The sequence below is a fragment of the Salmo salar genome, chromosome 09 (assembly GCF_965601325.2).
Source record: "Salmo salar chromosome 09, fSalSal1, whole genome shotgun sequence".
Lineage (NCBI taxonomy): Eukaryota > Metazoa > Chordata > Actinopteri > Salmoniformes > Salmonidae > Salmo > Salmo salar.
The window spans coordinates 100,709,080-100,732,721 of record NC_138299.1 but is presented as its reverse complement, the minus strand read 5'-3'; the positions used below and the strand labels follow the sequence as shown (position 1 = coordinate 100,732,721).

The 23,642-nt window shown below is 42.4% G+C and overlaps 1 protein-coding gene across 2 annotated transcripts in view; it reads right to left on the bottom strand.

The window, feature by feature from the left end:
- Positions 1 to 2,200: 2,200 nt before the first annotated feature.
- tsc22d3 (TSC22 domain family, member 3) overlaps positions 2,201 to 23,642 on the bottom strand; it is a 48,950-nt gene continuing 27,508 nt past the window's right edge. The window contains exons 1-3 of one of the 2 annotated variants that reach the window (XM_014213269.3): positions 5,485 to 5,800; positions 4,737 to 4,788; positions 2,201 to 3,942 (exon numbers count right to left, since the gene is read on the bottom strand). In XM_014213269.3, the coding sequence (XP_014068744.1) occupies positions 3,664 to 3,942; positions 4,737 to 4,788; positions 5,485 to 5,606 (453 nt within the window). In that variant the 5' untranslated portion in view covers positions 5,607 to 5,800 and the 3' untranslated portion in view covers positions 2,201 to 3,663. Of the gene's footprint in view, positions 3,943 to 4,736; positions 4,789 to 5,484; positions 5,801 to 23,642 lie in introns of those variants that run through there. The other variant, XM_014213268.3, reaches the window with a different exon arrangement.

The window sequence follows — 23,642 nt, the reverse complement described above, 5'->3', positions numbered from 1 at the left end:
CTTAAATTAGTATTCTGTCCTACTGTCCTCTGGTAGACCAGACGAAGGGTTGACATTAAGAATAAACAGCTATCAGAGAGGGAAAAACATGTTGTATATGTCTGCAGAAAGCCAAGGCATGCGAACAAATGATCTCTTTGCATGCAAAACCCTAACCACATTTAGGCTGGGCCCGACTCACGCTCCACACACATCCACCATATTTACAACTGAAACAGATGTGTTCTCGTTGCATAACCCCAGAAGTCCTAACAACCAATCACAGGCTCCCATGCAGGCAGGAAATCATCCTGTAACTCCAATCAAAAGTAACATTAAAGTAACATTTCATCCCATAGACCATTTTCTGGTCAGTAATATTTAACAGTATTGGTGGAAAATACATCATTGTTAGCGAGTCGACTGACTTGTTCCAAGTCATGTTATGTTTTGACTAGAGTGTCCGGAGAAATTGGACTGTGATTTATGTCTGTACTCGTTAACATAGCAGACTCCCTCTGGCAAATATTCCCTGTCAAACGTTTCTTTGCTTTTATAAGAGGTGTGTTTCGTAAGATCAATAACTCCACATGTACAGTACATATAGTTAGGGAGGATTCTGGATTGTTGGGAATGTCCCGCAAGTAAAAATTTCACTATTGTTTGTTTCACTGTTGATTACGAAACATGTGACAGTAAAAATTTGATTTAATTTTAATTATTTGCCAAGCAGAATTAACTGTCATTCAGATCATGAATCATTCCGGGACTTTTTCCCGGCCTATAATTGAGTTAAGAGAAACTAATCCTGTACCATACCAGTCATACTTGACCTGATGGTACCAGCTTGTGAAATTGAGAATGAAGTCAGTTGGAATTACAACTCTATAAAAACAAGCAAGCAGCCCAACACCATGTAAAGGTGATCTCATAAACCCTGATTACAGGTCTTGTGAAGCTTTTGGTGTTTCCGTCGCCCGGAGACTAGGACCAACAAATTCCATTTGGAGAACATCCTCAGATTCTCAAAGAATCTCAAATTCTCAAAGGATTTCACCTCAGTAGTTCTGCATAGTGTTCCTTACCGATGGACTCCATGACAGGTTAACACTCAAGTCTTTGTGCCAACAAATGATCACCGGGACAATTTAATTGGTTGAACCAGTCTAGACCAGTTTTATGACCATAAATCTGGAGAAGACAGGTTACATCAGGTCCCTAGTCTTACGTTGAGGCTGAGGTTACATCAGGTCCCTAGTCTTATGTTGAGGCTGAGGTTACATCAGGTCCCTAGTCTTATGTTGAGGCTGAGGTTACATCAGGTCCCTAGTCTTACGTTGAGGCTGAGGTTACATCAGGTCCCTAGTCTTACGTTGAGGCTGAGGTTACATCAGGTCCCTAGTCTTATGTTGAGGCTGAGGTTACATCAGGTCCCTAGTCTTATGTTGAGGCTGAGGTTACATCAGGTCCCTAGTCTTATGTTGAGGCTGAGGTTACATCAGGTCTCTAGTCTTATGTTGAGGCTGAGGTTACATTTAACATACGTAGTTGTTTGAAAAGTTCATACGTTCTACTTTGGAAAAATAAAATGTTGATTTTCATTTGACCTACACCTGTAAGATGCATTTAGTTCCTCTGTTAAAATGATCATTAATTAGATGTGAAATGTTTTCTTGGGGGGGGGGGGGGGGGGGGGGGAACAACAACATTTTAACAGCTTTAAGATGTAAGCCTATGTGTAAATTATTGACTTTTGCATAATTACTTAGATAAGATCTTAAAGAACTTAAACCAAAAATAGCAGTGGGTCTTGAAGCTCTTCATCGCATGGCTAACACGAGTTGTTGTATGTTAAATAGTTCATTATAAACTGGGTGGTTTGAGTCCTGAATGCTGATTGGCTGACAGCCGTGGCCAATCAGACCATATACCACAGGTATGACAAAACATGTATTTTTACTGCTCTAATTACATTGATAACCAGTTTATAATAGCAATAAGGCACCTTGTGGGTTTGTGGTATATTGGCCAATATACCACGGCTAAGGGCTGTATGCAGGGATTCCGCTTTGCATCATGCATAAGAACAGCCCTTAGCCGTGGTATATTGGCCATATACCACATCCCCTCGTGCCTTATTGCTTAAACATTATATAATCATGTTAATCTCCATGTAGATTGCAATGCCCTTGAGTAAGAACAACTGAAAGGGAAACATAGCTTTAGTGTAAACATAGGGTTTATTGCAAATGTGCATTTTGTATCCATTACATCATTTAAAAAATATATACCTGTTTCATGGACACAATACAGCAACAATACCCAACGTTTATCAAAAAAAAAAAACATTACTGCTAACAAGAGTTCTCCCTGTGAATGATGTACACATGGTCCAGGTTGCTTGGTTTCGTTTGAGAAAAAGTCTTTGGTAGTTAGAAAACACAAAAGTCCATTGTGGAAATGTGGTATTCCTCTTCTGGAGATAGGCACTATAGTCATGCCATTGATTCAAGTGAAGGTTGGCATCTGAACATACAGAACATGTCTGCTAGGTCAGGATCGCATTCACAGCTGCTCAAATTCATCTCCAGCCCACTACTCTGAACATGTTAGTCAAATGTACAGAGCTAGGCATACTGGGTAGTAGATACTTCCATCCCCATAATAAATCATTTAACTGAACAGTTACAATGTTCCTATTAACAAGTATTCCATTTTGTTCAAAATCTGAAGAAAAGTAAAATAGCAGGATTTTCCCCCATAAGCAGCACACCCCAACTGCAGAGAATACAAGCAATGATGTTCTGAATCATGATTATGGTAATCAGTTATCAGCAGTGAGGTTGAGAGAGAAGCAACAGGCCTTTCTCTCCCAGCAACATTCCAGGATCTCCTATCACCAGTGAGGTTGAGAGAGAAACAGGCCTTTCTCTCCCAGCAACAGTCCAGGATCTCCTATCACCAGTGAGGTTGAGAGAGAAACAGGCCTTTCTCTCCCAGCAACAGTCCAGGATCTCCTAGATCCTCCTTCTCCTCATTGTACTGGAGCTCAGGTTTGGTTCCCTGAAGACACGTTGCTTCTTCTTAAGGAATTTTGACAGAGGATATCAGTAGATTGTGGCAGGTGGAAACAGTCACAAGATGGCTGATATATTGTCTGACTGACTCCTCAGAAATTGTACTATCAGAAGAAGAAATCCACATGGTCTAGCAGACTGGAGGGCCATCTCTCTGTCTTGGAGAAGATTTCCTTTTTCATTGGCTAGACCTGGAGAGGTAAGCTGGAGGACGGGCCACTCTGGCGTGGAGAGTCATCCCCAGGATCAGGTCCCTGGGCCAGCCCTGTCTTTTACCCTCTCCCCCCTCTGTAGCAGGGGTGGTAGAGAATGGCTAAGGGGTTGGCCCTCCTGGCCCCAGAAGGCCGGAGCCTCACCTCTGTCCCAATGCAAGCGTTCTCCGGCTGGCTACGTGAGCCCTCTCATTTAGAGCTTTTGTCTAAAGAGAAAGAGTCTAGATGTCGTAGGAAAGGCTCATCTTAGCTTACAGCTTCAGCCTATAGCCGCTAGTTAGAGCGTCTTTTCATGTGCTCCGTTCATCAATTGTGTTTCATCATCTGTTACAGACAGCTTCACTGAAGTTGGCAGCGACGATTAGTTTACAACTGGAGATCAAAGGCAGAGCCACCTATACAGCAGAGCCAGCGCTGATGTGGCAGGACTGGTCAGGGTTATGGAGTCCAATCTGGGCCTGTTGCTGGTAGTCCAGCTGCAGGGGGACCAGAGCGTCCGAGTCGGACGGAACCCTTTCTCGGAAGCTCTCCATCTGTTCTGGACTGGCCAGGTTCTTCAGAAGGCTGTTCTCACGTTCTAGTTGGTTGTTCTTCTCAGCCAGCTCTCTGATCTGCTCCTTGAGGATCTCTACCTCCTCCCTGACTGCATACATCAGGTGGTTCTTCACCAGATCCTAAGATAGGAGAGAAGGAATGAGATCTACTGTTAGAGAAGTCTGTTTAGATAGTTCTGTGCAACTCATACAAACTAAATCTATCCATTTAGGGTGATTTATAGCATAAGCTTAACCTACCGTGCCTTACAAACACTTGTGGTAACTTGTAGTAACAGGCCATATGGATAGAGATTTGTAGCCATATGGTCTGTATTAAGGTCTAAAGTTTATCAATAAACTAAATATTTAATAGTCCGACTGTTGTACCTGCCCGACTTCCTGTCTGACTCAGAACGCAGTAGAAAGAACATAGTCACATGCCACATCACATGACACTGTATCCAGCCAATACTGCAGGCACATATAGTTCCATCTCTCTAGGATCCCTGCATACTGTAAATATGGTATGTAAACTGACTTTAGTATACTTCTTGTGTTTTTTTGTTCTAGTAATACATTGTTATTGATTATTGAATTGTTGGGTTTTGAGTTTGCAAGAAAGGCATTTCACTCTACTTGTGCCATTAACACTTGGAAGCTTCTACTGTACTATTTTTAATTCCAACTTTATTTAACCAGGTAGGCCAGTTGAGATCAAGTTCTCATTTACAACTTCGATCTGGCCAAGATAATATACTTGTAGTTGACTAAAGATTAGTCTGCTATGATTACCAACGTACTGTATATGATTACTACGGCAAAGTGCATGAACGTGGTGGGATACAAAATAGCCCAGTCTACTTTGAAGGATTATTGGCTTATTATGAGCGATGACATGAATGATAGTGTATAACGCTGCTGCTGATACATACCATTGCCTGTTCTATCTTGTTGTCAATGGCAACAACGCTAGCACCCGAGGCACTGTGGAGGAGAGAAGAAGAGATGCCATAAGTCAACATATCAAATCAACGCATTTGAGCAAAACAAACGGGTGGCCTAGTAAGTACCAGCAGGCTTTATGCTCTCATGCTGACACCAGACTGCCTTTATGGCACCAGATCCAGCACCAATATACAACTTAGTCTTTTTTTTTTTTTTATGCAATTGCCATGTAAAGCCATCAAATGTTTAGGCTATTTCTGTCCACGAATGAACCTTGCTACGACTCTGAACCTATTTTAGATTGGACGTGTATGAAAAAAAAAAGAAACTGCCTTCCTGCACCATCCTTGTTTACAATTTTGCATATTTATATATTTTTGCAACCTAGCTAGCTAGATACATTGTTGCGCGCTGCAAAGGATGACATAATATCGAGATTGTTTCAAGATACTAGAATCCGACGCAATCTACTGTTGTGTTTGAAGACGCACCCGGAGGATACATGCGGCAGGCTGGAGTCAAATTGCATTACTCAGACTGCACAGTATTACGGTATTTCTAATGATATCATAACGAATACCGGCATAACCTGGATGTGTTTAGTCTATTAACAAATAAATACATATGACTGACTATCTCGAATTGCAACAATTTTGATTAAATATTTTAATGAAATCTATTACGCACAAATTGCGCATCAATAACACACTAAATCCAGTGCGGTTATCCATTTACCTGTTGTCGAGTTTTACAGACACCACATCTCCTCCTACTAACGAGGAGAAGAAGGAGATACTGAAGTTATGCAACTGATAGACAGCAACCTCCATTGGTGTTTTGAAGATCTCCGTGCTCATGTTCAGCAGCAGACCCGTTTGTATAATGCTTCTCGCCACGTTTGCGACTGGTTGAGTAGATAAATCTACCTAGATAGATACAAATCCGGGGTTACTGTATTCAGTTTAAAATCACTCGAGTGACTGCACGATTCGGCTGCTGTTGTTGTGAGTTGAGTTGAGCGCAGTGCGGTAGGGTGATGTTAGGTTTCAGCGAGTGTTTCTATTTCTGCCACCGGCGGCCCTTATAGCTGAACTGAACCCTGACGTCACCTGACGCCTGAATACATTATGCAAATGATCCGTGGCGTGAGTTCCCATCTGCCCCCTTTCTGAACTCCTACAAAACACAGTAAACACTCAGTTGTCCCGCACACCGAAATCATTTACACCCTGAAGCAAATAGGCGAAATAAATGCACCAAAAAAAATGCGCATGTTTCTTAATGCGTATTTTTTGAGTGAATGGTTTTGGTTGTATAACATGTCATATACAGACTAGGAATAATTTGGCTTGTTTTTTTCGTTGTTTTGCATCAGCTGAAAATACTTTTAAAGGAATGCTACAACGGAATTATGTATAATTATTATATGCCTCGTATACCAATTTATTTCTATTTTTCATTCAATCATTAATTTGTCAGTGACCATGTGCAACAAACAGTATGGCGATGTTATGAAACATAGCCTATAGAGGCAAACTAGAATCTGAATACATTGAATGCACTAGTAACGCATGTATTATTGGTTTATAAACAGGATGTCTACATAATATTTGTTGTTTTGAGTCGGTGTTATTTGCAGGTGTAATAGTAGAAGACATTGCAGCATGTTCCAAAAGGAAGTTTTGTGGAACTCCTTATCCATAATGGTACTTTTCCACCCACGGCAAGGCTCTGGTTATTTTCCATCCTTTCCTTTAGAACTCTGCTACCCCCTGGTGGCGAGACTTGACGTTTCCCTTGTTCATAATATTTACGGGTGTTATATACACTGCTCAAAAAAATAAAGGGAACACTTAAACAACACAATGTAACTCCAAGTCAATCACACTTCTGTGAAATCAAACTGTCCACTTAGGAAGCAACACTGATTGACAATACATTTCACATGCTGTTGTGCAAATGGAATAGACAACAGGTGGAAATTATAGGCAATTAGCAAGACACCCCCAATAAAGGAGTGGTTCTGCAGGTGGGGACCACAGACCACTTCTCAGTTCCTATGCTTCCTGGCTGATGTTTTGGTCACTTTTGAATGCTGGCGGTGCTTTCACTCTAGTGGTAGCATGAGACAGAGTCTACAACCCACACAAGTGGCTCAGGTAGTGCAGCTCATCCAGGATGGCACATCAATGCGAGCTATGGCAAGAAGGTTTGCTGTGTCTGTCAGCGTAGTGTCCAGAGCATGGAGGCGCTACCAGGAGACAGGCCAGTACATCAGGAGACGTGGAGGAGGCCCTAGGAGGGCAACAACCCAGCAGCAGGACCGCTACCTCCGCCTTTGTGCAAGGAGGAGCAGGAGAAGCACTGCCAGAGCCCTGCAAAATGACCTCCAGCAGGCCACAAATGTGCATGTGACTGCTCAAACGGTCAGAAACAGACTCCATGAGGGTGGTATGAGGGCCCGACGTCCACAGGTGGGGGTTGTGCTTACAGCCCAACACCGTGCAGGACGTTTGGCATTTGCCAGAGAACACCAAGATTGGCAAATTCGCCACTGGCGCCCTGTGCTCTTCACAAATGAAAGCAGGTTCACACTGAGCACGTGACAGAGTCTGGAGACGCCGTGGAGAACGTTCTGCTGCCTGCAACATCCTCCAGCATGACCGGTTTGGCGGTGGGTCAGTCATGGTGTGGGGTGGCATTTCTTTGGGGGGCCGCACAGCCCTCCATGTGCTTGCCAGAGGTAGCCTGACTGCCATTAGGTACCGAGATGAGATCCTCAGACCCCTTGTGAGACCATATGCTAGTGCGGTTGGCCCTGGGTTCCTCCTAATGCAAGACAATGCTAGACCTCATGTGGCTGGAGTGTGTCAGCAGTTCCTGCAAGAGGAAGGCATTGATGCTATGGACTGGCCCGCCCGTTCCCCAGACCTGAATCCAATTGAGCACATCTGGGACATCATGTCTCGCTCCATCCACCAACACCACATTGCACCACAGACTGTCCAGGAGTTGGCGGATGCTTTAGTCCAGGTCTGGGAGGAGATCCTTCAGGAGACCATCCGCCACCTCATCAGGAGCATGCCCAGGCGTTGTAGGGAGGTCATACAGGCACGTGGAGGCCACACACACTACTGAGCCTCATTTCGACTTGTTTTAAGGACATTACATCAAAGTTGGATCAGCCTGTAGTGTGGTTTTCCACTTTAATTTTGAGTGTGACTCCAAATCCAGACCTCCATGGGTTGATAAATTGTATTTCCATTGATTATTTTTGTGTGATTTTGTTGTCAGCACATTCAACTATGTAAAGAAAAAAGTATTTAATAAGATTATTTCTTTCATTTCGATCTAGGATGTGTTGTTTAAGTGTTCCCTTTATTTTTTTGAGCAGTATATTAAGAGGATAAATAACTAGCCTACTTGGGCAGCATTTTAGGATTTTTTGAACAATGGAATTAAAAAAGATTAGAGCTAATTTATAATATGCAATGTGGTTTTGTTGTCCTAAAAGACTCACTATCAGGCAAGAGTTTCAGCATAAGGACATCTTATATGGGTCTATTCTGTCATCCATACATAGCTCTACCCAGTGCATGCACCATACGAGCTGCCTTGTTGCTATGGGCTTTCACCGCATAGCAACACAGTTAAAACTTTAACACCTCCAACACCCATTTGTGTTGCTAATTTTAGTTCATATAAGGAAAAATAAGGTGTACTGTAATCCATCGTGTGAGGAAAGATATAATTTATCTGTAACCCTCTGATCCAATTAGCAAGGTGAGACTCCAGTTTAGTCTCTACACCAACCAGATGTCACAGAGCCTTGTTGAACGTATTAGTATCAATAGTACCTGTCAGTGGTGATTTCACGCTGTGCTGTGGAGCTGCCAGGCTTAGTACCAGATAGGGCTGTGGAAACGGCCATCTGTGTCCCAACTGGCACTATTCCCTATTTAGTGCACTACTTTTGACCAGGGGCCCATAGGGTAGTGCACTACTTTTAACCAGAGGCCCATAGTGTAGTGAATAAAGTGCCAGTTGCAGCCCTAGTGTAGTACATTTATTGTCTCTGGTTGGAAACACACTGGGGTAGCCTTTCTTAAAGTATGGGACCTGTTAATGGTGGATCGCGACGTGTCAGATTAAATGTATAATTATTTCATGAATTGATTTGGCCAAGTGCAACTGCGGTCTCTGTTCAGTGCGTTCTCTGCTTAGCAGCGGTCCCTGCTCAGTTTGGCAGCTGTGTGAGAGGGAGATGCCCGTGTGCTTCGCGGTTTACCAGATCTTTTTTTCTAGAGTTTTCTTGCAGCGCTGTCGTTCAACAGCAGATGATACGCTGTAAACCACTGACTTGTCATTCCCACTCGCCAAATGGACTCATGCTCGCAACAAGTTCTGACTGAGCTCAATCGTCATGAAAAGTAGATGTTCTGGTCCTGTTTTGCACCACATACCTATGTCAGTCAGGGTTCTCAGCTCTGGATGACTTAAAAAAAACAAGTACAGAAACAGTCTCAATGCTGAGCATGACCTCAATGCTGCACTGTCAACAACTGAGTCTAGAATAGACATGCTTATTGAAAACTTCAACCAGCAGCACACCTCTCATTAGGACTGGTGTGTGTGTGTGTGTGTGTGCGTGTGTGTGTGTGTTCCTGGTCTACATCCATGTGATTTTTTGTTTTAAATTTTTTATTTTATTTAAATTGAACATTTTTTAACTAGGCAAGTCAGTTAAGAACAAATCGTTATTTACAATGACGGCCTACCCCGGCCAAACCTGGACGACGCTGGGATAATTGTGCGCCGCCCTATGGGACTCCCAATCACGGCCGGATGTGATACAGCCCAGGATCAATCAGTTTATTCCAGTTCAGAAAAAAAATATCACTTCTATTTTAACAGCAACAGCTCCAACCTAGACTTACAACAATCATTTCTCCAGTAAGATGTACAGTAGGCCTGATCATTTTTCATCTGTGCTGTTACATAGGGTTACACTATCCAAAAGCCTACGTGTCTGTTCTGTTATTCATCTGTGTGATGTGATCAATCAGATTGTTCCAGTTCAGAATGAAAATTATTTATTGTATTTTAACAGCAACAGTTCCAACCTAGACAGATATGTAAGAGTTTTTAATGGGGGAAAAAAACATGAATAGATATTTATATGGCTATTTCATTTCATTTCATTGTTATTTGTTTTTGTCTATATTGCATTTGTTTTAGGCATTAAGGAAATGAAATGTACCAATATATATGTATAGTTGCATATGTTTCTAAGCTTGGGTCCCAGGAAAACACAGAATTTCTAATTTGGGTTCCAGGCTGGAAAAGTTGAATAACCCTTGCACTGGGGGGTAGTCACAGGGGTCATGGCTAGGTACTGGGATTTTAAAAAGGTGTACTGTACTGTTTCCCATCTAAATACTAGAGGGAGAGAGGGACAGAGCGAGAGAGGTGTATTTCTTATACCTCTCACCATGAGAATGTAAACAAAGTACTGGTGTTTGACCAACAATGAGTTCTACTGTTTATATTCTCCTCAGCCATATTACCCTGAATCCTACTGTTTATATTCTCCTCAGCCATATTACCCTGAGTCTTCCTACTGTTTATATTCTCCTCAGCCATTTTACCATGAGTCTTCCTACTGTTTATATTCTCCTCAGCCATATTACCCTGAGTCTTCCTACTGTTAATATTCTCCTCAGCCATATTACCATGAGTCCTACTGCAGGATCTATGACTCATTACAGAGCCTCCCAAAGGGCAGTATATTTCCCCATAATGCACTACTTTTGACCAGGGCACATAGGACTCTGGTCATAAATAGAGCACTATACAGGGAAAAGTGTGCCATTTTGTACACATCCCTGGATCTATGAGTCATGATACAGCCAGTTAGGCATTGAGCCAGACTTTCCATCAGATGTCCTGGTCTAAGAGCCAAGCAAAACACATTCTAACAATTTAGTCTCTCCGTATCTCTCATCTGGATTCCCATGGTGACCTCCAGAGGCCCAAGGCTTTGGATACCCATGGTGATCTCCAGAGGCCCAAGGCTTTGGATACCCATGGTGATCTCCAGAGGCCCAAGGCTTTGGCAATGTGTACTTCCCAAATAATGCACTACTTTTGACCAGAGCAGGGCTTTGGTCAAAAGTAGTGCTCTGTTATCTTTAGGACATAGTCTACAATATCTATTCGCCTCTGTAGCCCAGAAGAATGACTTTCACATTATGTGGAAAAATCGACAGACAGACCATGGAGTTTATGGAATATCCTGTGCTTAGCATTCATGGGAAAAATCATAACTAATCATCCTGAAGGTAAGCCTCTACGATGCAGAGAATAGCATAAATGCATGGACTGACAAGTGGGAGTGAGACATACAATGAAAACCAAATCACAAGCCATCAGTTTGTCACATAGAGAAAAGGGGAGATGTCTCTGACAGACTCTTCTTCTCTGTAAAAACAATGCATGTTCTTCACCCATAGACAATGGATCCACTGTCCTACTGGCAGCAAAACAAGGGTCTAAGAAAGAATAATAAGGACAGTTTTTCCCTTTCTTGTCAAACAGAATGGTTCAGTATTTTATATACAGACAGCAGTATTTTACGATGTTATACATCCAGCCTTCCAAACCAATTGTATTCAATGTTACAGAGGAATACAACTTCCCCAGTGTTTATTAACCAGTTACAAATCAACCAAATGTCTTCCCTACTATTCCTGGCTGTCCCTGTACCTTCTCAACAAACCAACCAATCCCCTTTCTCTTGACAACGTAATGACACATTCAACCATCCACACGCTCCAAAAATGTTCTGAACACACTCTGAATGTGCTCCGACCACCACTTACCGCCGATACCCCCTCTGGGACAGACTAGGTGAGTAAGGGGGTTGGTAGTGGTAGTTCATGGCTCTCGCAACGCTGCTCAGACGTCTCTGTGTCTGCAGTGGGGCTGGGACGGCAGCAGGCGGCTCGGCTAGTCGCTGGATGGTTTGCTGGGCTGGCCCAGGGGATGGGAGAGGTGGTCTGCTTCTGGCCTGGCTAGGGAGTGGGACAACGCGGGGATGCGACCGACAGGCTCCCATCCCAACGACCAACAAACAAATGAGAGGATAGTGGAGAGACAGGGATGCTTTCACTGTTCTGTTATTCACCATTGTTTCGGTTTTTTTCAGCGATCTCTCTCTCTCTCTCTCAAATCACAAAGAGAAAACTCACCAGGATACCTCTGGATGTGGGCCAAGGCCTACGCACAACACCGCACACAGTGGCACTCATCGTGTAAAGTTCCAAGGCCGTATTAGGCCCATACCATCAGCAATCATTCTCACGCAACAGCTGTCCATGCACTGAATGTGAATCTCATTCACAATGAGGGAAAATTATTTAATTTGAAACATTTCTAAAAACGGTTTTATGTATTGATTACTGATGGAATCTTTTGTGCAACAGACTGGAGTAAATCTTCTCTAACTGCCTCAGAGGCATGGCTAATCGTCATAACGGTCTCTATTGTTGAATGAAACCCTGTTTTGTGTTTGTAATGAAACACTAGTCTCATTGTTCTGTGACATGAAACATGTAGCCAAGCTCTACAGTATGTTGAGGCTCCCGAAGTGGCGCAGCGGTCTAAGGCATTGCATCTCAGTGCCTTAGTGAACCCTGGTTCAATTCCATGCTGTATCACAACAGGCTGTGATTGGGAGTCCCATAGGGCGGCGCACAATTGGCCCAGTGTTGTCTGGATTAGGATTTGGCCGGGGTAGGCTGTCATTGTAAATAAGAATTTGTTCTTAACTGACTTAGTTTAATAAAAAAAAATCTTATATCAAAATGTCAGGGTTGTCTCAAGAGATGAGTCAATCCAGTTCGACAGAAATGGGGCGTGCACAGTTTCCTTTGGCACTCTTTTGTACCTGGGCAAAATGCTAATAAAAATGTAGAGAGATATATTGTACTGTGGAAGTACTGTTCCTACCTGTTACTGTTCTTATTTACATTTACAACAAGTTGAAGCAGGACATCATGTCAAAAACAAGGGCATTACATTACACAAGGTTGAAGATGATAAATTGTGTCAGTCTTATTAGTCCATAGAGTATCTGTAGAAACCACCAACTGATCTGTGGCAGGTCAACAGGGCTTTCCTTTCACACCCCTAGTAATTCATGTGTTACTGTGGGAGGTGGTGTGACCAGGTGCATGATTGATAGCTATAGGAAAGGTTAGGTTTTAGAAGGTCTGGCTAACTACCATAGGCACAATAGTGACAGACCTCTTGAAACTGTCAGTATTATGACAGACCTCTTGAAACTGTCTCTCAGTATTATGACAGACCACTTGAAGCTGTCTCTCAGTATTATGACAGACCTCTTGAAACTGTCTCTCAGTATTATGACAGACCTCTTGAAACTGTCTCTCAGTATTATGACAGACCTCTTGAAATTGTCTCTCAGTATTATGACAGACCTCTTGAAACTGTCTCTCAGTATTATGACAGACCTTGAATCTGTCTCTCAGTATTATGACAGACCTTGAATCTGTCTCTCAGTATTATGACAGACCTCTTGAAACTGTCTCTCAGTATTATGCCTCTGACACAGTTGTAATACGTTCAAGTTCAAGTCGTTGATTTGCCATTTTTTTGGGATGTAAGATACAGATGTCAGATAATGTCTGATATAATATATCATACGATGTCAGATATAAACTATAGCTAGATAGAGATTTGACACGTCATTCTGAATGATGATGATCACACTGTGATCCCACAGTGCCAACATATTGTAATGCAGACTAATGAAACTGATATATTTCCTGACATGGTGGGAACACAAGGACAGATCAATGGTATTACCCTGGAACAAGTCAATCTCATCTCCCTGGTAAATCCCTCTTTCTGCCGGTGGTCTGTCAATACGGCTGGGAACCGTCCTTGTCATTTCCAAAGGGCAGATAGTGGTGCCATTTGGAATACAATCATAGTTTAGAGGAGAAATGCAAAGGACGGTTCCCAGCCGTATTTACAGACCACCGACAGAGAGAGGGATTTACCAGGGAGATGAGATTGACTTGTTCCAGGGGAATACCATTGATCTGTCCCTTGGTCTGTCCCAAATGGCCCCAATAGAATAGGGTGCCGGGTTGGACACACCCTGTGTCTGTACCTGAGTGAGTTAGGAGTCTGTGTCACAAGCAACCAGGCATCAGACCAGACAGTGAACCACTCTGGTTGTTATCACATCTGTGCTAACAAAACCCAAGTCACTCTTCACAAGAGACACACTCCGGTTGGTGCACAACAACCTCAACAGGCCAGCCAGTCCATATTAAGATGCTCTACCACAGCCTCGCCGTTCACATGGAAATACATGCAGTATGCCATGTACAGTGTCCTGCTGTCATTCCATGACATTCAATGACAAATACTCAGCTTTTTTGTTGATATGTGAATTACATGGTCTTTTCAACACCAGCAGAAAGGACGCATTGTTACCACGCACAAGCATATATGCTCAGACGCATGTACGAACCAACACACACACACACACCTGTCTGAGGGCTCTTTGTAATTTTGAGCCCCCTCCCCTCCTCTCTCTCCATGTTGTCAGATTTTCACGCCGTCACTAGAACCGTGTTCTCCAGTCAGTAGAGACATCAGTCAGTTAATGTCATGTTTCTCTGCATGATCCAGTCAGTTAATGTCATGTTTCTCTGTATGATCCAGTCAGTTAATGTCATGTTTCTCTGTATGATCCAGTCAGTTAATGTCATGTTTCTCTGTATGATCCAGTCAGTTAATGTCATGTTTCTCTGTATGATCCAGTCAGTTAATGTTGTGTTTCTCTGTATGATCCGGTCAGTTAATGTCATGTTTCTCTGTATGATCCAGTCAGTTAATGTCATGTTTCTCTGTATGATCCGGTCAGTTAATGTCATGTTTCTCTGTATGATCCGGTCAGTTAATGTCATGTTTCTCTGTATGATCCGGTCAGTTAATGTCATGTTTCTCTGTATGATCCAGTCAATCAATGTCATGTGTCTCTGTATGATCCGGTCAGTTAATGTCATGTTTCTCTGTATGATCCGGTCAGTTAATGTCATGTTTCTCTGCATGATCCAGTCAATCAATGTCATGTTTCTCTGTATGATCCGGTCAGTTAATGTCATGTTTCTTTGTATGATCCGGTCAGTTAATGTCATGTTTCTCTGCATGATCCAGTCAATCAATGTCATGTTTCGCTGCATGATCCAGTCAGTTAATGTCATGTTTCTCTGTATGATCCAGTCAGTTAATGTCATGTTTCTCTGCATGATCCAGTCAGTTAATGTCATGTTTCTCTGTATGATCCAGTCAGTTAATGTCATGTTTCTCTGCATGATCCAGTCAGTTAATGTCATGTTTCTCTGCATGATCCAGTCAGTTAATGTCATGTTTCTCTGCATGATCCAGTCAGTTAATGTCATGTTTCTCTGTATGATCCAGTCAGTTAATGTCATGTTTCTCTGTATGATCCAGTCAGTTAATGTCATGTTTCTCTGTACGATCCGGTCAGTTAATGTCATGTTTCTCTGTATGATCCAGTCAATTAATGTCATGTTTCTCTGTATGATCCAGTCAGTTAATGTCATGTTTCTCTGTATGATCCAGTCAATTAATGTCATGTTTCTCTGTATGATCCAGTCAGTCATGTTACTCTGTACGATCGGGTCAGAGGCAACACATCAGTTGATTGGATAGATACAGGTGACACACACATACAAATAGAATAACTATTTGCTGAGTGCTTATTGTTTTACTGTTCTAGTTGTATGGCCTACACTCTTAAGAATATCAATATAATGTGTAGTTACTATATGTATTCTCATTCTCTGGTTTCACGTCATGTTTCATGGAGCACAGCACGTTCTATTGACAGATATGTGGCTAACTTGACTTCAGAGGGGGAGAAAATAACATACATGGTCCATGCCCAATTGGTCACTCATTTATTTACAGGGTTTGTCTTTCAAGTTGCTATTTCAGTAATGTCATTGAGTTGCTTTGCTTATCTTTTGAATACAAACATTTACCAATGGGAATGAATTACAAGTATATCCTCCTAGTATGTTGTCTAAATTGAAAAAGCAGTGGAAAAATGCTAGAGTTACTATACTATATACACAGACAGTGTTGTCGTGCAAAGCAAGACTCTTCTATGACATCTGGATCTAAAAACATGAATAGCTAAAATGTAATGGCCTTCAGCCTTCCTCCTTAGGAAGCATCTTTGTGGCGCTCTGAAGTAAAAAATAAATAAAAAAAACATGAGCTGCCTTGAGTTGACTCACGTACCAGAACAAAAGGTTACGACAGAGGTCAAAGTAATCCATTTGTGTTCGTCTGTTCACACACAGTACAGATTTACCTCAGATGTGGATGCCTTCTCTGAAGAGGAGGCTTCACAAGTGCTGACATCATAGTGAGCGGTACAAAAGTGTGCTGAGACCATCCAGACCTGTCTAATCTCAAAGCTATGTGCAATAAAGCTATGTGCTAACTAAAAAGCAGCATTCCCCAAGAGAGGATGGCTTTCACTTCAGCAGTGATAAATTCATGATCTTCTTTGAGGAAAAGATCATGATCATTAGAAAGCAAATTACGGACTCCTCTTTAAATCTGCGTATTCCTCCAAAGCTCCGTTGTCCTGAGTCTGCACAACTCTGCCAGGACCTAGGATCAAGGGAGACACTAAAGTGTTTTAGTACTATATCTCTTGACACAATGATGAAAATAATCATGGCCTCTAAACCTTCAAGCTGCATACTGGACCCTATTCCAACTAAACAACTGAAAGAGCTGCGTCCTGTACTTGGCCCTCCTATGTTGAACATAATAAATGGCTCTCTATCCACCGGATGTGTACCAAACTCACTAAAAGTGGCATTAATAAAGCCTCTCTTGAAAAAGCCAAATCTTGACCCAGAAAACATAAAAAACTATCGACCTATATCGAATCATCCATTCCTCTCAAAAGGTTTAGAAAAAGCTGTTGCGCAGCAACTCACTGCCTTCCTAAAGACAAACAATGTATACGAAACGCTTCAGTCTGGTTTTAGACCCCATCATAGCACTGAGACTGCACTTGTGAAGGTGGTAAATGACCTTTTAATGGCATCAGACCGAGGCTCTGCATCTGTCCTCGTGCTCCTAGATCTTAGTGCTGCTTTTGATACCATCGATCACCACATTCTTTTGGAGAGATTGGAAACCCAAATTGGTCTACACAGACAAGTTCTGGCCTGGTTTAGATCTTACCTGTCGGAAAGATATCAGTTTGTCTCTGTGAATGGTTTGTCCTCTGACAAATCAACTGTACATTTCGGTGTTCCTCAAGGTTCCGTTTTAGGACCACTATTGTTTTCACAATATATTTTACCTCTTGGGGATGTCATTCGAAAACACAATGTTAAATTTCATTGTTCGCGGATGACACACAGCTGTACATTTCAATGAAACATGGTGAAGCCCCAAAATTGCCCTCGCTAGAAGCCTGTGTTTCAGACATAAGGCAGTGGATGGCTGCAAACTTTCTACTTTTAAACTCGGACAAAACAGAGATGCTTGTTCTAGGTCCCAAGAAAAAAAGAGATCTTCTGTTGAATCTGACAATTAATCTTGATGGTTCTACAGTCGTCTCAAATAAAACTGAAGGACCTCGGTATTACTCTGGACCCTGATCTCTCTTTTGAAGAACATATCAAGACTGTTTCAAGGATAGCTTTTTTCCATCTACGTAACATTGCAAAAATCAGAAACTTTCTGTCCAAAAATGATGCAGAAAAATATATCCATGCTTTTGTTACTTCTAGGTTGGACTACTGCAATGCTCTACTTTCCGGGTACATGGATAAAGCACTAAATAAACTTCCGTTAGTGCTAAATACGTCTGCTAGAATCATGACTAGAACCAAAAAATGTGATCATATTACTCCAGTGCTAGCCTCCCTACACTGGCTTCCTGTTAAGGCAAGGGCTGATTTCAAGGTTTTACTGCTAACCTACCAAGCATTACATGGGCTTGCTCCTAACTATCATTCCGATTTGGTCCTGCCGTACATACCTACACGTACGCTACGGTCACAAGACGCAGGCCTCCTAATTGTCCCTAGAATTTCTAAGCAAACAGCTGGAGGCAGGGCTTTCTCCTATAGAGCTCCATTTTTATGGAATGGTCTGCCTACCCATGTGAGAGACGCAGACTCGGTCTCAACCTTTAAGTCTTTATTGAAGACTCATCTCTTCAATAGGTCCTATGATTAAGTGTAGTCTGGCCCAGGAGTGTGAAGGTGAACGGAAAGGCACTGGAGCAACGAACCACCCTTGCTGTCTCAGCCTGGCCGGTTCCCCTCTTTCCACTGGGATTCTCTGCCTCTAACCCTATTACAGGGGCTGAGTCACTGGCTTACTGTTGTTCTTCCATGCCTAGGAGGGGTGCGTCACTTGAGTGGGTTGAGTCACTGACGTGGTCTTCCTGTCTGGGTTGGCACCCCCGTTGGGTTGTGCCGTGGCGGAGATCTTTGTGGGCTATACTCGTCCTTGTCTCAGGATGGTAAGTTGGTGTTTGAGGATATCCCTATAGTGCTGTGGGGGCTGTGCTTTGGCAGTGGGGTTATATCCTGCCTGTTTGGCCCTGTCCGGGGGTATCATCGGATGGGGCCACAGTGTCTCCTGACCCCACATTTACTCTTGAGGTGCTGACTTGTTGCACCCTCGACAACTACTGTGATTATTATTATTTGACCATGCTGGTCATTTATGAACATCTTGGCCATGTTCTGTTATAATCTCCACCCGGCACAGCCAGAAGAGGACTGGCCACCCCTCATAGCCTGGTTCCTCTCTAGATTTCTTCCTAGGTTTTGGCCTTTCTAGGGAGTTTTTCCTAGCCACCGTGCTTCTACACCTGCATTACTTGCTGTTTGGGGTTTTAGGCTGGGTTTCTGTACAGCACTTTGAGATATCAGCTGATGTAAGAAGGGCTATATAAATACATTTGATTTGATTTTAATAAAGTAACGCAAATGTCCCTGTCTACTGTGACCTGTGACATGGTGACTGGGACAGCGCAGGACTGAGGCTGGAGGATCCCCCCAAACTGTCTGTCTGTCTCGTCAGCAGAAGATCTGGATCAAACAATCTGACGAACCCCCCCACCCCAAAAAAAACTGTGCTTCAATATCAAGTAGTATCTGGATGGAACAATCCCACGGTATCCCCTTGGCACTGACTACCTCATTTGTCAACACTACAACCTCACTTATCTACTAGCTGGCACCTGTGCTGTCACAATGAACTATGATGACCAAGTCTTCTGCATAGAGAATCTGGATGATAAAATAAAAATACATGTAGGGATGGTCAGCGTCCTAAATAGCACCCTATTACCTGACAGCTCTTTGTCAAAAATACAGATCTAGAATTGAATTATTAGAACAACTTCCAAAAAATATACAATGACAGTGAACTCTCAGAGCATCAGAACAATATGAGAGCATTATGGGGCACTATCAATTAACTTATCAATAAAAGGATGAAACCTAAATCCCTTTCCCAATGAATTCCTAAGCGACGGATCACTTATTTCTGTTTTTCACAGAAATTGGGCCTACTTTAGCGGACAAAATTCCTGTGACTGATGAAAGCCCAATACAATTTATGAATCTGTCACAGTTTCCACGGAAGGTGGCGCCCCTCCCCGGTCGGGCGGCGCTCGGCGGTCGTCGTCGGCGGCCTACTAGCTGCCACCGATCTATGTTTCTGTGTTGTTTGCTTTTGTCTGTCTAGGTCTGCATCTGTTCCTTGTTTGTAATTAGTGTGGGGGGGTATTTAGTTTGTCCTTTTTGTTCAGGTATTCCTGCGGGATTGTTTTGTGTCATGTCGAAGGGCTGTTCGTATTTACGCTGCCTGTTTATGCAGTGCTTTGTGGAGCTGTCAATTTATTATTGCCGTGCTGTGCCCCGTTCTCTTTATTGTTTTGGAGCTGTGCTCCTGTCGGGTGTTTAGGCGCACCCAGTATTACGGCTGCCTATTTTTTCCAAACGGTGTTAATAAACATCTGTGTTTTTGGACCTCCGTCTCCTGCCCTTGACTCTGACCCTTCCTGCTACACTGATAGTCGTGACAGAATCTGTCCCAATCTAGCAATTTTCAATTTACCCCTGTGTTCTGTAATGAGATATGTGACATTTTACTATCTCTGAAAAACACAACTTCAGGTCACAATAGACTGAATACTTATGTAAATAAGGTTACTTCTTATAAAAAAATGTTTTTTGGGACAAATTATCTAAAAAACTGTTTTTCGCTTTGTCATTATGGGGTATTGTGATGTCATTATGTGGTATTGTGATGTCATTATGGGGCATTGTGTGTAGATTGCTGAGGATTTTTTATTTATTTAATCAATTTTAGAATAAGGCTGTAACGTAACAAAATGTGGAATAGTCAAGGGGTCTGAATACTTTCCGAAGGCACTGTAAGCACTGTTCTCAAGTCTCTATAGTGCAACGATCTTATCATTCATCAGTTACTGTAATATTACATTGACCAGTACACAACATACCAAACTACTATCAATCTGTCGTCTGCAGAAACACTCTGTAAGAGTAACATCATCTGCCGGGTTTTAGAATCCATTCAGTGTCACTTTTCAAACAATTAGGACTCCTGAATATTTATCAAATGAACTATCTTTCAGTTGCTCAGTTTCACTTATTACCCTCTTTCTTCAAAAACAATTTTACCATCAAATCAAATTGTATTTGTCACATGCACCTTACAGTGAAATGCTTACTCACCAGCCCTTAACCAAAAATGCTTTAAGAAGTTAAGAAAAAAGAAAAGTAAGTGTTATGTAAAAAATAAATAGTGAAAATGTCTGGAGTCTTTGACAATTTTTAGGGCCTTCCTCTGACACCGGCTGATATAGAGGTCCTGGATGGAAGGAAGCTTGGCCCCAGTAGTACTGGGCCGTACGCACTACTCTCTTGAGAGCCTTGCGGTCGGAGGCAGAGCAGTTGCCATACCAGATGCAACCAGTCAGGATCCTCTCGATGGTGCAGCTGTAGAACCTTTTGAGGTTCATATATGAATTTCATGACCACTCAACAAGAAACAGACAGTTATGCCACCTACATTCAAGAACAACCACTTTTCATTTACGAATCACGTACAGAGGCCCTGTGATCTGGAACTCACTCCCGCCTGATTTTGCCAAGCTATCCTCATCATTGTTTAAAAAATGTTTTAACTGTCCATTACAGCTCTACACCCCCAGTAGTAACTGTCCATTACAGCTCTACACCCCCAGTAGTTACTGTCCATTACAGCTCTACACCCCCAGTAGTTACTGTCCATTACAGCTCTACACCCCCAGTAGTTACTGTCCATTACAGCTCTACACCCCCAGTAGTTACTGTCCATTACAGCTCTACAACCCAGTAGTTACTGTCCATTACAGCTCTACAACCCAGTAGTTACTGTCCATTACAGCTCTACACCCCCAGTAGTTTTCTGCTTAGATGTTATTTTATTTCACATATTTTAATAGACTTGATTTTTCCCCTCACAAAAAAAAAATGTATCAACCCCTACAAAAATGTCCATTAATTATAATCCACGTAATAATTCACATTTCCTGTTGCTGTAGGATTATTTTCCTGCTGTAGCAAACTGTCTCAAATTAAATTACTACATCTGTATTGCCCTATATAGGTAATGGAGTGGCATTTGGGACGCACAAGATATACTTTAACTGCTAGGATCGTCATTGTCTTTTCCTCACTGACTGAGAGCATTTGTCCCCAAGGTGAAAGAGAAGCCTGGACTGGAGGGAACCCAAATGACAAATGAGCTCAATGAGATTTACAAAATCACATTTACCTTCCGTCTACAGTACCACAATGATTATTATGTTTGCAACAAAACTGAGTTAGACCTTTCCCGATCCAATATGGACGTGTTCTGACTAACAAGGAAGTCACCGTCGTTGATTATTACATTTCTTTCTGTGGTGGCCCAAATAGCACTCCATTCCCTAGATAGTGCACTACTTTTCACCAGGGCCCAAAGGGCTCAGGTCAAAAGTAATGTATTAAACAGGGAATAGACTTCCAATTGGGCCATGTGAACATTTTTATCAGTAATATTGAATTGTGGGTTTTATCTGCATGAATTTCTCTTCTGGCAGAAAATTAGATAAAGAGCTTCATCAGAGGATGAGATTCATTGATATGGTTTCACTTCTGGGAGCAGAGGAATTATAGCTAACGTACTAATTAGTAACAGAGGAATAATAACTACCTTACTAAGTGGTAACAGGGGAATAATAGCTACCTTACTAAGTGGTAACAGGGGAATAATAGCTACCTTACTAAGTGGTAACAGAGGAATAATAGCTACCTTACTAAGTGGTAACAGAGGAATAATAGCTACCTTACTAAGTGGTAACAGGGGAATAATAGCTACCTTACTAAGTGGTAACAGAGGAATAATAGCTACCTTACTAAGTGGTAACAGAGGAATAATAGCTACCTTACTAAGTGGTAACAGGGGAATAATAGCTACCTTACTAAGTGGTAACAGAGGAATAATAGCTACCTTACTAAGTGGTAACAGGGGAATAATAGCTACCTTACTAAGTGGTAACAGGGGAATAATAGCTACCTTACTAAGTGGTAACAGGGGAATAATAGCTACCGTACTAAGTGGTAACAGGGGGATAATAGCTACCTTACTAAGTGGTAACAGAGGAATACTAGCTACCTTACTAAGTGGTAACAGGGGAATAATAGCTACCTTACTAAGTAGTAACAGGGGAATAATAGCTACCTTACTAAGTGGTAACAGGGGAATAATAGCTACCTTACTAAGTGGTATGAAATAGTAATTCTGTGGTGTAGACATATTTGGTAAACTTCAGTCTTACTGTATAGCCAGTCCAGGACACAAAGGATTCTCAGAGTAGGAGTGCTGATCTAGGATGTTTTGTTATGATCTAAAAAGGCTGAACTGATCCTAGATCAGCACTTCTACTGTGACACACTTTATGAATACAGGCCCATATGTATCTAGTTCTATAGAATCGCTTCTTCATTCCAGACAGAGGCTGCTCTGTGCCATACAGCTATGAACATGACTGAGTACAGTAGGGTCTCAGAGAATGGTACTGTTCAGTGTCTACAGTACAGTACCCACCACAGCCTGCATGATAACCAACCCAGGGGAGCACTAAAGACAGAGAATGTGTGGTAATGTCCTAAATGGTGTCCTATTCCCCTATTTAGTGCACTGCTTTTGTCAAGAGCCTACTAAAAGTTGTGCACTATATAGGGAATAGGGTGACCCATAGGACTCTGGTCAAAAGTAGTGCGCTAGATAGGGAATAGGGTGACCCATAGGACTCTGGTCAAAAGTAGTGCACAATATAGGGAATAGGGTACCATTTGAGATGCATTTAGTCACAACTGTTCCAGATGTGACTGAGTCATCTATGTGCTGTGGAAGTGGTTCTGTTAACCATACTAACTCATTAATAATGTATTGTTTTCTACAGAGAACCCCAAATCTGTCTGTGCGTGTTACACACGGCCGGTGGGTCATAGCTAGGCCAGAGACAAGCAATGCTTCCAATTATACAACGGCCTCCTGTAGCATGGGGCCTGCCGATGGGGGAGGAGGTGTGTGTGTGTGATGGGGGGAATAACAGAGCAAAGCGAGACCTCTGTCACGTCATGCTTATATTATCAAGTCCATCTGCAGTGTGGAGAAGAGTGGGGTGCAGGGCATGGTTGAAAAAGAGAGGCATTGCACACACACAC